A 15,488-nucleotide genomic window follows, 5' to 3' on the forward strand; every position below is an offset into this window, starting at 1 on the left:
GTCAATGAGTGGTGGTGGTAAAGTATTTTTTTTTTTCATTGATTTTCCATAGTCTCATATGAGTGAGGCTGCACTGACACACTTCTGCCATCAGACTGGGATTTTCAATCAGTGTTGCAGAAAGCCTGCCCTTCCACCGGTGAAACAGTTAATTCCCATAATTTTCCATCAGGTTGCACTTGATTTGAGGGGTGAGCTGGCAATGACTATGTAAATGAATTAGGTGCTAATCAGCTTGGATTTGTTCCCATTGTTGTTTACATTGATAATATTTTTTGCTTTTGTTTAAATATTATTTTGGGCTCTTTGCCTTCAATAGCACATACACAAGACAGACAGGGAACATGGGGAGACAGGTTGGTGGATGCAATGCTTTCACTAGTTAATTCTTATTTAACTATGAGACTACATGGCCCTCTACAAAAAAGGACATTAGCATCATTTTAGACGGTTGTTTTCTGCACAATATTTACCTCTGAAATGTACTTCAAATTTGAACTTAATTACATTACTTGAGTAAATGTACTTATTTAAATTCCACCACTGCTTAACACCAGGCAAAAAAGGTTTCAATGTCCTCTCTGGTTTTTAGTGTCAAATCTGCTTTTTTGGCTTTGCTTTATAAAATACTCACTTCTTCCTGTATTGGCACTTAACGTTGCCATCAGCCTTCTGCCATCATAAGCCCTGCCTGAGCCTCCATTATTCTGCTGTTCAAGTGTTTCACTGTGTTTTAAGAAGCATATTTGAGGCTGTTAGTCCTTCCTAATAGTCTTCTTGTGTCTGGGGTTCACTGTTGTACTTGTGTAAGGTGTGATGGAGTATGTCATTACTGTAGCCTCCCTGCGTCGAGCTTAGCGGAGTCCAACCCACATCATGGTGGCAAACGCCCTACCTCAGGCCCCTGGTGGCAGAGAGGAGGACAGGAGGAGCTCTCTGCGCCAAGGAGACCCAGGGGACGCACGCATGCATACACGAGCACACTTGCACACCTTACCAGCCTTTCCATCTCCTGTTTCTTTTTGTTCCCCAGAATATACTGTATCTGCAGCTACTGTAGTTGTGTCTTATCAGTAAAGGACAGGAGCTGCTATCAACAGATAAGGTCATTGTCGAGGTGAAGTTATTACAGATATCTGAGACAGAGAGGAAGCAGGCGAACACTTCCTTTGGGAATTGGCTGACAAATCCAGATTAGATGCTATCTTCATCTACATACTGTATGTAAACCAGTCCTATCCCCTGCAACAAGCAAAGTAAAGGAATTTGGGTCATTTTAATCCTGGAAGCTTTTTGCTTTTTGCAACAAGATTGTTGCTTGAAAAACGACATAAATGTTTAATAAGTTCTCCAAATAGTTGCCGATTTGATTTTCTCTCTGCTTCAGCTACAGCTTGATTATGTTATACTGTTAATAAATTGCTTTTACGTAACGTCTGCATATATGTAGAGTAATGGAGTTTCATTAAAAAGCCTTATTTATGTCTGTTGCATCAGCTCATATAGCAATTTCAAGCCCTAAGGAAAACCTTGAGCAACATACACATCACGATTTTAAACTTTGCTGGCTGTTGCATTTAAAAAATCAAGAGCCTGCACCCCACTGTAAATTGAACTTTGGATAAACCTCCCCAGATGTCTTCATTTTTGCGGAAACACGGCTTGTCCAAAAGAAAGTAAAGTCTGATTATTGTCTTGTTTGAAATGCTTCCATTTTACCTTAACAGGAATATATCATGCTGTTGTGGCCGTTAAATCTAGCTTTTAATGGGGTTCCACAGGGGTCCACTCTTGATGCAGTTTTATCACAAATATCTGCTCTGCTGCTTTCAGATGGCTGCAGGGGTTTAATGAACTGAGGGAGGAAGGTTTTCACACAGTATTACACAGCTGTGAACAACAAATAGCATCATTTAGATAAATGCAGACTGCTTTAAAACATTCTACATTAAACATACATTTTTGATGCCGATTTAAAGACAGGTTGGAAAGTGGCGATAATTTGGCCTTGTTTACCCAATTGACCTCCATTTGAATGAAGATCTTTACCTGTTTGAACGTCTTCTTCCACCTTTGCCTCGCATGCGTTGTAATAGGCACATACAGACTAAACAGATCGGCAAACTGCATTTCAAGCGGTAGGAAAATAACAAATATATGAAAACAGAGCCCACAGTCTTTAGCACTCTAGAAATACAATCTTGTTTGGGAAAAAATACAATACAAAAGGGTTACTCATTTTGCACATTTCCCTGCAGCTCGGGAAATTCAAATAAGCCCCTATTTCTTTTTTCAAACCTAGGCTTACAAAGTGCTTCACAAGAGAACAAAACCCCTAAAAGAACAGGGAGACAGGCAATGACACTATAGATGATTTATATATATATATATATATATATATATATATATATATATATATATATATATATATATATATATATATATATATATATATATATAAAACATTAATTGAACATGTGATACAATACTCATGTAATGTATAAAGGGCTATATACTGCACAACATCATTGCTACTGCTGTCAGAGAGGTGTTACCATGGGATGTAATTATGCACAAGCCCTATGATGCAGGCATTATTTTTTATCTGTCAAGATCTGTTCTGTAACATCCCTAACACTGTATATGAAGGTGGAAGAGACTTGTGTTTTTGACTTGTAAATGGATGAAGTTTTGCCCCCTGGTTACACATTTCACTGGGGTTTGGATATATCCACTATAATGCACGAGATTTAGGTCTGTGACCATCATTGTAACTATTCCATTCCAGAAGGTAATTGAGAAGTAAAACAGCAGAATATACAGGATGTTGGCATAAAGAAAGTGCTGATCAGTAACTCTCTCTGTACAGTCTCATGTAAATGAGTTATAATTTATTCCCAATCTCAGTAAATGGACTGTAGCTGAGAATCAGTCCAATTATTATGACCACATTATAATTAGTAGGGCATAATTTGTATTCACAAAGGAAAGGTTGTCTCATGCTAATTGTTGTACATTTTGCTCACAATTTATCCACTCTATTTCTGTCCACATTCGTACCACGTGTATGATATTATTTTTTAACTACACAATCACTGTCTAAGTTTACCTGGCTCAGCTGATATGCCACATGTAGCCGTTTACTGTAGCCACCTACTGAATACAAGTAAAGTCAAGTGAAGTTAATGTTTAAGTCAGTTGATGATGGAGAAAAACAGGGAGTCAGGTGATGTGGTATAAAGATAGATAGATAGATAGATAGATAGATAGATAGATAGATAGATAGATAGATAGATAGATAGATAGATAGATAGATAGATAGATAGATAGATAGATAGATAGATAGATAGATAGATAGATAGATAGATAGATAGATAGATATATAGATATAGAGATAGTTAGATAGATAGATAGATAGATAGATAGATAGATAGATAGATAGATAGATAGATAGATAGATAGATAGATAGATAGATAGATAGATAGAGAGTTAGATAGATAGATAGATAGATAGATAGATAGATAGATAGATATATAGATATAGAGATAGTTAGATAGATAGATAGATAGATAGATAGATAGATAGATAGATAGATAGATAGATAGATAGATAGATAGATAGATGGATGGATGGATGGATGGATGGATAGATAGATAGATAGATAGATAGATGGATGGATGGATGGATGGATGGATGGATGGATGGATAGATAGATAGACAGACAGACAGAGAGATAGATAGATAGATAGATAGATAGATAGATAGATAGATAGATAGATAGATAGATAGATAGATAGATAGATAGATAGATAGATAGATAGATAGATAGATAGATAGATATATGTACTTAATTGATCCCACATTGGGAAAGTATTGTGTTACAGCAGCAGCAGGTTATCAAGGGATTGCACAGGAGTAAAACAAATACACAGTAAATATACACGTCAACACTAGACAGATATATATCTATATCTATATCTATCATTTTAAAGCATGCTGGACACTTTTTAGTTTTTTGTTTACTGTCGCGTAACCAGTAATCTTCCACCCGCCTTCAGTGACGGGACACATCTCAGCCTGTGCTTTTGGCAGAGGATAAACGGAGAGCTTTGAGAATGTTGTCTCAAAGTGGGGCAAGTGATTCAAAAGGGACATTGACTCATGAATTCTGTCTTCATCTCTCTGGCAGAGGAAAGACACAAACATGACAGGAAATGTATCAAGTTCAACTAGTGGAAAATTGGAATTGGTCTGGAGTTTAGTGTTGCTGACAGATATTGGCAGAGCAAATAATAAAGGCTGTGATTGAGATTGTTCTCTTGAGGGGGAGCCATGAAGGCTGCCAAAGAGCTAAATATTGTGTCTCACTTTTAAAGATGAAAGCTGTTGGTTTTTGAATTTTCTGACATGTAATCCTTAAGATAGATGGACATGGCTTTTGATGGCATTAGTGGCTTTATTTAGTGTTTATTTAGTCTTTTTTAATGTATTCGCTCTTATCACTGGCTTAAAGACAAACTTGGGAAACAGCCAACCAGTATAGCTGAAATCCTGACTGCCCAGGATTAAATGTAGTTTATTCAATTCAGTCAGTAAATCGGTGGAAACCAGTTGGCCTGGCAGCTTATTGAAGTGGACTGTCAACAAAATATGTGTAATGTAGTAAAATGTGGATTAATACAGTCCCTGCCATACATTGCTTCCACAGCTCTCGCTGGCCGTAATGCAGCACTCTCCACATCTCAGGGTTTTTCTATTTTCTTCAGCCTCCATTCACATGAATGATGGCCAAGGTCGCTCATCACCTGCCTGGTTCTTTCTTCTGTATCGAGATGTGGGTCTCTCTCACTCACATCCACATACACACAGACATCGATAAAAATGAAAAGGAGCAGTGTAAAAGTGGAGCAGTGCTGCCCTATTTTACTGGTTCATCTGGCTCCATTATATCATGTATTCTCTGAAAGTCACTCCATGTCCAACAAGCTTTTATTGATGTTCTTTCGACTGTGCAGTAGATGCTAAGGGATTAGGTAAAGTGGAGTAAAACTGTTAATCCCACATTAAAGTCATAATCCGAAACATTTCAGTTCTGGTTGACTTTGTGACACCTGTGGTTACTGGTCGAGACAGCAAGTGTGGTCTAATGCTACAGGTCCGAGAAATTTTGGGGCAGCGAACACTTGTTGAGCATCTTCTTTGTCATACAACATAAGAACACCCTGTATCTGTTTACTCATTTAGTCTTTATGAAGACGTCAGCCAATAATTGGCCTTGTTCCATAAAGCTATGAGCAACCATGATCTGATTTCATCCTTTACACAGCAAAAGTAGTTTTGCATGCAACGTATGCAATGTAGGGCATGGTGGAATTGGTTACCTCACTAAGGAGTTGCCTGCAGCTCTTCATCATCTTCTATTACGCCCTGCAATATTTAAAACTGATATGCTGACTGTTGACTAGTTTTGCAGATGAATTTATGATCAATGTGCACCGTTGGAGTTTCCTGTGAGTGCTGCAGAATAAAAACTACTCTGTGTTTCACTGGTTGAATAATTTTATTGTGAACTAGCAGCAGTAGGAGATGTTCAGTTTGTGTGGTAACTTTAATATAGCTCTAATAAGGCTGTGGGAGAGTGAACAGTTGGCTGTGAGGCGGATATCATGACATAACATTTTAAACAGTAATGCTGAATTGCATGGCCCATCATTTCCTGTGACTCCATCATGCATAGGTAAGCAACGTTTGAACATTGAATGGCTATCGCTTAACACAATGCGTACCAAAAATATTACCACAAATACAGTTGGATTGTTTTGAACTTTAAAGGATTTTAATTTTAAAGGGTCAGTTAATGCAAATGACAAAAATCTCAAAACTTAGACAACTTAAACCAAAACTATCTGCATGGCTAGATATCGTGCGTGAATTATGTTTTGGTTTTTTTTGTTTTATGATGACTGTAAAATGTCTTCAACACATTTAATTTATTCACATTCTCTTCTATTTTTTGGGTTGTAAACCGTAGCTATAACTCATTGAATCCTGCACCTTGGTGATAGAAGAGCTCTTTCTAATCATACTATACAGTGTGCTGACTGGTGAATGCACTCTATAATTAGCCGTTGATGGCTGCAGCCGGTGGTGTCAAACCATGCAAATATGTCCGCGAGCACATAACTATTCTAATTGGCATCGCCGCTCTCTCCAGTGTTCCCTGTGAGAAGCTGCAATCCTCACTGCTACTGAGCTACTGACAAGAGGGGAAGGTGAGGGAAGCAAAGACAGTAAGGTTGGGGGAGACAAAATAGAGTATAATCACATGACCCCTGCATTCTCTACCGCAGTGACAGCTCGCCCAGCAGGTGGGAAATCAGACAGCTACAGCGTAAACGGCATCGAGGCACTGCAGCACTTCCAGTACACATCCAGCACAAAGTGTGTACACATGTCAACGTTTTCAAAATGAACATGCTGCTATACAGAAAACATACATTAAAGAAGTAAAAGGACATTATTATAACAGACCTATAATTAGAAATGCATGGCATTGTTATTTATTCTTACTCTTATAACCTCAAAAGAAACTGCCTCAGATGACAAATTTTGCTGCTGTTTTCTTCTTGATTCATTCTCTCACTGGAGGAAAATTGCTTTTTAATAGAGTTTAAAGAAACTACTTTGTGGATTGTTTTTAGTTTGATATTTAGATTGTCCAAATTGCATGCCATTTAAAAGTAATATCTTAGTTTGACAGTGATAACTTGGTGTATTTGTCACAAACACAGGCAGTAAAGGCGCAGGTAGAGGCTGATGATCTTCACAGTGAATGTCTCATTTGATCAGGATTCTATAGGCATGTTTCAAAGTGGATTGGTTTAAAAATGTTAAAATGACATGCATTTAAATGTGAATTAAAGCTGCATTAAATAGCATGAAATCAGAAAACAGTCTTAAGAGCTCTTACTTTAGCTAATTAGGCTCTTGTAGCTAACATGTTAGCACAAACTCATTTACTGCAACACATTCAGCAGAAACATATGGGCATGCCAATGGAGCCAATTTTCTTGCCACCTGTCAAATGTAAGGTCATGATTTAATCCCTTGTCTCTTGAGAAAAACAGTTTACCTCCACTTTGTGCTGGGCAGATAGTTTGTGTGAGCTGCCCACGGTTTAATAGGGGTTGGTGAGAGCCATAAACCATATGTGCAGGCAAATCAAAACCAAAAGCTGACAAAACTTTTGAAAGTTACAGAGCTGCAGGGATCAGCAGCACTAGCACATTACAGGAAGTCATTTCACTCGGTATTAATAACAAAATACTGCTTAATGGAGCTTAAGTATTAGCCAAAACTGAGACCATAAGATGACTGTTACATACAGTATTTAAAGGTTATTGGTACGGTCATTTATCAAGGCCAGTCACCTGTCCAGCTGCTGACCGCTCTTTCTCCTCTCTTTTGGAAACAACCTCCACCGCTAATAGGAAGAAGTTTTATTTAGCAAAATGATTTATTCCCTCTTCAGTTTTCCGACTCCTCAATATTGTGACTATTACTTTTTTCAGATACAGTAAACCTTTTTATTGAAATAATTGTTTCAATTTATCTGTCAGGGATCAAAACAAGTACTAAATGCCTGAATGTAATACCCTTTCAATGAAGCGGAAATGGAGAACAAGAGAGAAATCAGCTTTCTACTCTGAGTGAGAGATGCATGCAGAGACATGCATGAGGTTTTCTTCTCCCTTTCCTGCTAGTGTGAGTTGATGGGAGGAGAAAACCCTGACAAATTATGCTTTAACATCCTCACAGAGGCCCATTGGAGCTCGCAGGCATCGTTAAGCCCTCCTCATTGGAGGAAAAGGTGGCGCTGAATGACGCTGAGGATGTTTGCCTTGCTAATGCCAAAGCCTGTTTGTGTCCGTCTGGAGTCGGGCGGTTAATCCAGCCTACATCCAAGGTCCAGATATCAATACCGTGTTAGGGGGCCATGGGCCGAGACTGGCTGTCATGCTTGAGGAGAGCAGCCTCTGCTCTAGACTCACTGCTTCTCATAAAGTGGAGAGGGAGGGCGTGAGGGAGCGGACATGCACACGCTCTGTTGGCTTTACTATTCAGCTGTATTGGATCAGTGTTACTGCCAGACCAGGACAAAAAGAAAAACGTGTTTGTGTCTGTGCGTTATCATAACTGAGCATTCTCTTCTGACTTGTTGTTTGCAGGATTTATGAGCGGGTGATAGACCCTCCTCAGATGGAGCTCACCCCAGGCAGTGGAGTGTGGCTCGGCCAGCACGGCCACAAGCATGGCCTGTTCAAGGTAAGACTCCACAGACGATACACACACACACAAACACACACACATACATTGTCTTCACGCACCTGAACGTGCTTCACATTCATGATTGCCTTGTATAATTGGCCAGATTTGCTGTATGCTGTGTGGGGGAAGAAAGCCAAGTGGAAGATAGAAGAAAGAAACACTGAGGGCTCTCAGAGGAGCCACAAAAAGCTCAGTGTATATTTTGAAACACTTATTCCCATGTCCATTACAATGTTGTCGATTTTTAATCACTGCTCATTTTCTCCGGCTCCTGCGTGCACAGCGGGTAAGGGATGTGCGCCACCAAAACATGCACATATTCTCCCATTCCCACCTCTCCGGCCCACCCGCAATGCAATCGATGGAGCTTTTTTATTTTTTCTATGTAATATTGATTAGCGTTGTGTAAATCATTTCTCCTTCCCATGCTTTGACACTATCGCTGCTGCACATCAGCCCATTGTTCCTCCTCCCTCTACCTCCTCCTTCCTCCTCCCCTCTTGCATCAAGGCTTCAAAGAGCTCCTTCTTCTGGAGGAAATCTCTGGTCGTGAAAGACGCAGCTCCTTCATCCAGTTCCCTACCCGTAGTCTGCTCAGTGCTTGGAGTCTTTCTTAACTCCATGTGCAGGTAGCGCTCAAAAGTGTTTGTCAGCAGCAGAGACAGATGGTGTGGAAGTGTGCGTGCTTGTATGAAGTGACAGAGGGTATGAGAGGATTTTCCCCTTCAGGTTTACATTGGGATGAGTTGGCATATCGGCTGACAGGTGCACTTGTAAAACCTTGGATCAACGGCCTGTTGCACATTGTATCAAAGGGACCATTTAGGGCTACACTGTTTTTTTAAACAGTAAGTTAAGTATCTCTCTCTGCTCATGCATATTTATGATCCAACATATCTCATAATTCCAGAGATAGAAACTTTTTGTTTATTCTATATGTGCACGTCTACCCAGATCTGAAAACATTACATTAGTAGGCTACTAGTTGATGGTTTTGGTTCCAATCAGGTTCCATTGTCTGGCTAAAATTACCCTACTAGCTAACAACATCTTAGCTTGTGGCTGCGGTCTCTCTCTGCATTAGGCTTTGGTCACTATAACAAAATTGATGTTCGATAACATACTGGTTGGCCACGATACTGGTCCTCACCTGTCCACGATTACAAAACGATATTTAATTATGCAACATTTTTCATCTCTTTCTCTTTTTCTCTTGCTTTCTCTATGCTTCACCCAGTGTTTCCCAAACATAAACTTTATCTTCCAGGCTATATTTGGCATCCTATTTTTGCATTTGTTTTTTTGTATCCGTCTGAGAGAACAACACCATCTGTGATCAATTAAATATTTGAGCTGCATGGGCTGCACAGCTTGGAAGAGATTTCCACTGTAACGTGATGGGTACTGCGTCACCTCTTGTTGGACTGACAGGCATTTAGAGAGCCAACGCAGCAAGTGTAAAATGACATGATGCAATGTTATTTCATTGTAAAAGTGATGGATTCCTTCAGCCCCTCATTCCTTTCTGGATATTGCAACAGATTCTTTTTGTGTGATCATTTTGTAAGTTTTTGTAGTTTTTTTCTTTTGTTTTGTGCCTATTTTGTAGTCATGTTATATTTGTTTGACTCTTTAAATTATATTTTGTGGTTGAAACTTTGGGCCCCTTGGCCTGTTCCCAGTAAGGCCTGTTCAGTAAACCATCTATGACCATTAGGAAAGATAACTAATTAACACCGTGTATCTCATTTGTTGATTCTGTACACAAACAGAAATGTAAAAACAACAAGTTGTGGCTTAACAGGGAGTTAAGTGCTTTAACTATTTCTTGGCAAACAGTTGCCAGGCATATTGTGCAGAGGCACAGAGACACATAATCACACAGAAACAGAGAAATAGATATGGACAGAGACCAAACACATTGGCCAACTTAACATGGCTACTTATTTGCTATTCCCTTCACACTTTCTCACCTGCTCCCGTCTGTAAACCGCTAAAGACGAGGGGATGAATAGAGCCTACTTACGTCTCTTTAAGTCAAAAGCAGAGAAGGGTGAAGAGCTTGTTGGGAAACGGGAGAAAAGTGGCAAGAGGCAAAAGAAGTCATGCTGCAGATGGAGATATGAGGTGAAATAAAGCTGCAGCTGTAATCTATCCCATTCAGGACTCGGGAGTAGGATAATGATAAGACAAGCTAACTAGACCTTTTAAATAAACTATATTGAGCCCACGCAGTTGCTGAGACGCTCCTCGTCCCCATGCCTCCTCCTGGGAGCCTCTCCATCTGAAGGAGCAATTGTAATACATTTTATCGAGAATCCATTGTACCAAGGATGCTGACTCCTCAGGGACACTGCAGGCTCGTTTGGAACCGGTGCTTTTGTGAAACGCTCTGTGTTTCATGCACCACAGGACGATAATGAATCTACTATGCGCAATGATGGAACTCGTGAACATGTTACATAAGGCAGCGAGAGCCGAACCTGGATATGAAAGATTCAGAACTCAGATCTCTCACTCCGACTCTCCCCGTGTCTGTCTTGTGTCTCCTCTGTTTCCTGGATGTGTACATTTGTTTGTTTATGCTTTCGTTCACATGTTTGTTCTTTTTATTTCAACTTCTTTATAAGACACATGTTAGTGTTCGCCGACAGTAGAGCGTGCGGCCGCTGGGACAAAGCTTCCGTTAGCAGTAAACATTTAGCTCACCTGTCGCCAGAAGTACCACGGCTCTGTGGCTCTGGTCACTGGAGACTTTCTGTTGCCGTTACACAGACACTGATCCGCTCAGCGGCTCCGTCCCCCGTAGATGCTACACACTCTCCGCAGAGGATGGAACAAAAACACGAGTTGTTCCCGGTCATTCCCTCGTCTCTGCCACCCCAGACCCAATAAACCTTCAAAGCTTACATTACACAGACTGTACAGCCCCTGGTGCCACAGTAAACACCCAGATGGCGAATCAATCACAGCCCACCTCCAAACAAAATGGTGTGTTTTTCAAGTGAAATTCAGCAATGATGTAACATCTCAACTTGTTGTGTGTGGTGCATTGGAGCCCCTGGAGCTTGTCAAGTTTTTCTTTGGCACTGTAGTTTGACAATCTATCACCAACTCAGAGTTTGAAATACGTTGGACACAGGTTGAGCCAAATCATTGCTGTCCATCAAACCAACGTGCGTTGCGTGGAAATAGTTGGGTCCGTGTCAAATGCAGCATGAATATGTAAATAAGTTAATTATTTTGGGAAGATGATCATCCTCATCATCCTTATCATCTCTCTGTCTCTCTCTCTAGTCATGCATTCTGTCTCTCCACTCTCACACAGGTTTTTAATGAGTGTTGTTCTGGTTTAGTCCTTGGAGAGGAACCCCAGGTGGAGGTTAAGTCTTCGGACCAGGCTAGACCAAGGAAAGGTCATGTTGTGCATGATCAAATTGAGAAAATAGAATCACAGAATGTAGCTTTACCCCGGATAATAAACCTTTGTCAGTGTTGCCTGGAGGCAAAGTGCTCGGCAAATATGCCTGGCCCTGGCCTATTATTGCTATAATAAACACGCTAACTGTGAATTATGACTGTACAAGCGAGCAGACAAGCAAAAGTGAAGGTAATTTTATCAGCAAACGGTGAGTGAACTTGTGATCATTTAGGGACATAAAGAAACAAAATGATGCATAAAAAAGCACACACACACACACACACACATACACACACACACACACACACACAAACACATTTTTGTAAGGACCAGCATTGTCTGTATTTATTCCCTTTCCCCACCATTAGTCGTAACCAAACCTTAAAGCAATCCTAATTTTAATCTTTAAGAATAATTATCCATCTTTTTTATCAGTATGAGACATCTGTTTCTCATTCAAAAAACATATAAACTTACCAGGTTTTTTTCTCCGCATTTAGTTAAGACGACAGTGCCATCTGTAAGTATTTGGACAGTGATTCATTTGCACTTGCTTTGTATCTAAACTCCAGTTCATTGGCTTTTAAATGAAACGGTTATGTTAAAGTGCTGAATTTCAGCTTTACTTTTAATGTGTTCACATCCACTTCAGATAAACAGTGTAAGATATGTAGCCCCTATTTATACATATTCCCTCAATGGGAAGCTATGCAAATGTTTGGGGGAAACACTCAATCACTTTGACAGACAAAAAACAGTTTGGCCATAAAAATAAAAATAAAACCTTGTCGCCTTGTCTGTATGTTCATCCCTAGATCATCCTAAAATAACGTGGTGTGGGGGCGGTGTATACAAAACGGCTATCAGGCAGTCAACGCAATGTGAACACCCTTAAAGACTCAAAGCTGCAATAATTCACGAGCGACTCATGAGAAAAAAAAAACTGGCCTCTTATCTGCTAGCTTATTGAGCTAGTCACTAGGTGTGTCTGTCAATTGGTGCAGGCAGTTAACGTACTTGGGATTTACAGGTATGCTGGAAACAGCTGCTTTCTGATGAAATTGGTGACACTGATCATACAGCAAAAATCACAAACTATGAGTTAATAAAAGAAGCTTTAAAAAATCTCTGTACAGCTGAGTTCATCACTTTTAGTGACCTCTTTCATATTAAATGTAGTCTTTTGTTTCCTTGTTTTTATAAAAATATTGATTTGTGCAGCTTTAAAGCTGAAAGTCAGCAATTTTACCCCATTTATTTTAAATCCAATGCTCTATTGTACAGAGAAAAAACAATATAAAAGCTTTCATTGTTCTAATCTTTGCTGTATATGCAGTTGTGTAATTGGACTGGTCTTACCATGGGAGCATAGACATCATTCCTGAATAGTGCTACGGAAACATATCTTCCATAGACTTTAGCAGAGGCATGAAACTAATATGTGCATGTTTCTGAGTGTGTGAGTGTGTGAGTGTGTGAGTGAGAGATTTTATGACTTCAGTTCAAATTACTTACTGATCATTGACAGTGATGTGTGGTCAGGGCCCCTATATTACACCACTGGGACAGACATCTGTGATCTACACCCTTATTTTCATTCTGAGTGACACAGACAATCTCTTCTTCACCATCCACTGCTCACACAGCCTGTGTGTGTGTGTGTGTGTTTGTGAGTGTGTGTGTGTGTGTGTGTGTGTGTGTGTGTGTGTGTGTGTGTGTGTGTTTGTGAGAGTGTGTTTGCTCTCCATCTGTGCTGCAAGCCTGTTCGCCTCAAGGCTCCCTCTCCCTGTGTCTCTGTTTGAAATGGAGGCAGGTGTTGCTTGCATCCAGGCCAACCAAATGCACTGTAAATGGATTTCAAGCGAGAGACGAGTGGATGCCAACTGTTTTTGAGGTGGTAAATTATAATATCCTTCCAGCATTTTTTCAGTAGCCACTACGAAGAAATGGTGAAATGATATTACCCCTGCAGTGTGTGTGTGTGTGTGTGTGTGTGTGTGTGTGTGTGTGTGCATGTGCGAGCGCGTGCGCTCCTGTGTTTTACAAGTTAGCTTTTCCATTAGAGAGAGAGCCTTTTTCCGAGATTGTTCTCTGTGGTCAATATGAAGCCGTCTATTTACCAGCCCTTGCACCTATGGAGCCTGTCATTCAGAGTGATTGACAGCCAGCCTGTTAAAGGAGATAACTCTATTGGTTATAGGCCATTTACTTCTGCCTATGTGTGAGGTACATTTGCTCAGTTAGGAATGGATAGTGTACACATAGTACAGCAATAGGCTTTTTTAAAACATTTGCTGTTGTGGTTTTTCAACATTTAGAAAGAAACACGCACTTTCAAACCTACCATACAATTCATTGCTCTTTTGCTATTGCTTATCCTTTGCTGTTAATCAGCTTATTGACAGTTTTTGAAGAATTCAAGATTTATGTTTTTATTTTTTTATTTTTGTGTAGTGTTTGTGTTTGTATAGTACTGTGTGTAGTTTAAGGCAGATCTGGGTCCAGATGCATATTGAACACTTGACAGATTTACACTGTGTGCTTTTTAGTTTCTTCTAGCACCACCAGCTGGTCAAAGATTTCACTTATACTGTGAAATAGCCAAGCGACAACCTCCGGTTGTGAAAATGAAAGCCAATGCAATTCTCTGTAATAACCAGTAGGGGGCGACTTCTCTGGTTGCAAAAAGAAGTCCGTTGTATAGAAATCTATGAAAAAATTACCCTATTTCTAACTCAGTAAACATTTTCCTAAAGAGTGTATGGTCTCAATTGTTAGTTTCAAGTCTTCTTCAACACAGCATAGTGTTCATTCTGTTAATTATGGTCCCATTTAGAGTAACAAGGACGATAAAGCAGTGTATGCTTTAAGGCCAGGCTACCTAACGATGTTGTCCGGTTTGGGCGTTGTCTGTGTTTTCATCTTTGAACTTTAAACCTCCAATGCAACAAGACACCTAAACATGTCTTGTTCAGCATTCAGTTGTAGCTCCACCCTCTTGTGTCACTTTTGGATCCAAAAACCAAGATGGTGACGACCAAAATGCAAAACCGTTGTCCATAAACTAATAGGCGACGACGTGGTGACTACGTCCGCTTCTTATATACAGTCTCTGGGAATATCTCAAAATCTATTAGATATTTTGTACTGTACCAACCTTCAATAATCTTTGAATTTGTTTGCTGATGAATATTATACCTGCTAAACATCAGTATGCTCGCATTCATCCTTACAGAGCGGCTATGACTGTAAACTCTTTTGCTTGTTTTGTCATTTTTCTTTTGGCCATTACATTCAAAGAGATGTCCTATGATCTTACCGATGAATGACTCTCATTGACTCTTTCTGTCTTTTCCCCGCACCCCTCCCTCTGTGTTGCCAGGGAATCATCCAGGATGTGAAGTTGATTTTCGCTCCCAACGGCTACATCACACAGTGTCCTAACCTTAACCGCAGTGAGTATCACAATGACAGTCGTACATAGTGTTCTGAACATATTCTAAGAGTAAAAGTAGAAATGCATAAAAGAAATACACTTCCCATTACCGTGTGCCTTTTTATAAAATTGGACTGTAATGAGCTATATGTCAACTGGTGCTGACCTCTCCAGGCTGATCACAGACAAAGCCTCCCACCATTGTATCATCGTCCTCCACTTCAGTAATCTTCATTTTGCTGTAATTCAGATTCAGTAAAGCCTCCTCTCTCCCCGCCTTGTTTCTCCATCTGTTTGCTGTC

The 15,488-nt window shown here is 40.0% G+C and overlaps 1 protein-coding gene across 1 annotated transcript in view; it reads left to right on the forward strand.

Annotated features, from left to right (window-relative positions):
- LOC115004539 (protein kinase C-binding protein NELL1-like) overlaps positions 1-15,488 on the forward strand; it is a 239,280-nt gene that overhangs the window by 67,134 nt on the left and 156,658 nt on the right. The window contains 2 exon segments of the mRNA XM_029426188.1: positions 8,230-8,326; positions 15,133-15,205. Of these exon segments, the coding sequence (XP_029282048.1) occupies positions 8,230-8,326; positions 15,133-15,205 (170 nt within the window).

Source organism: Cottoperca gobio, chromosome 3 (assembly GCF_900634415.1).
Source record: "Cottoperca gobio chromosome 3, fCotGob3.1, whole genome shotgun sequence".
Taxonomy (NCBI): Eukaryota; Metazoa; Chordata; class Actinopteri; order Perciformes; family Bovichtidae; genus Cottoperca; species Cottoperca gobio.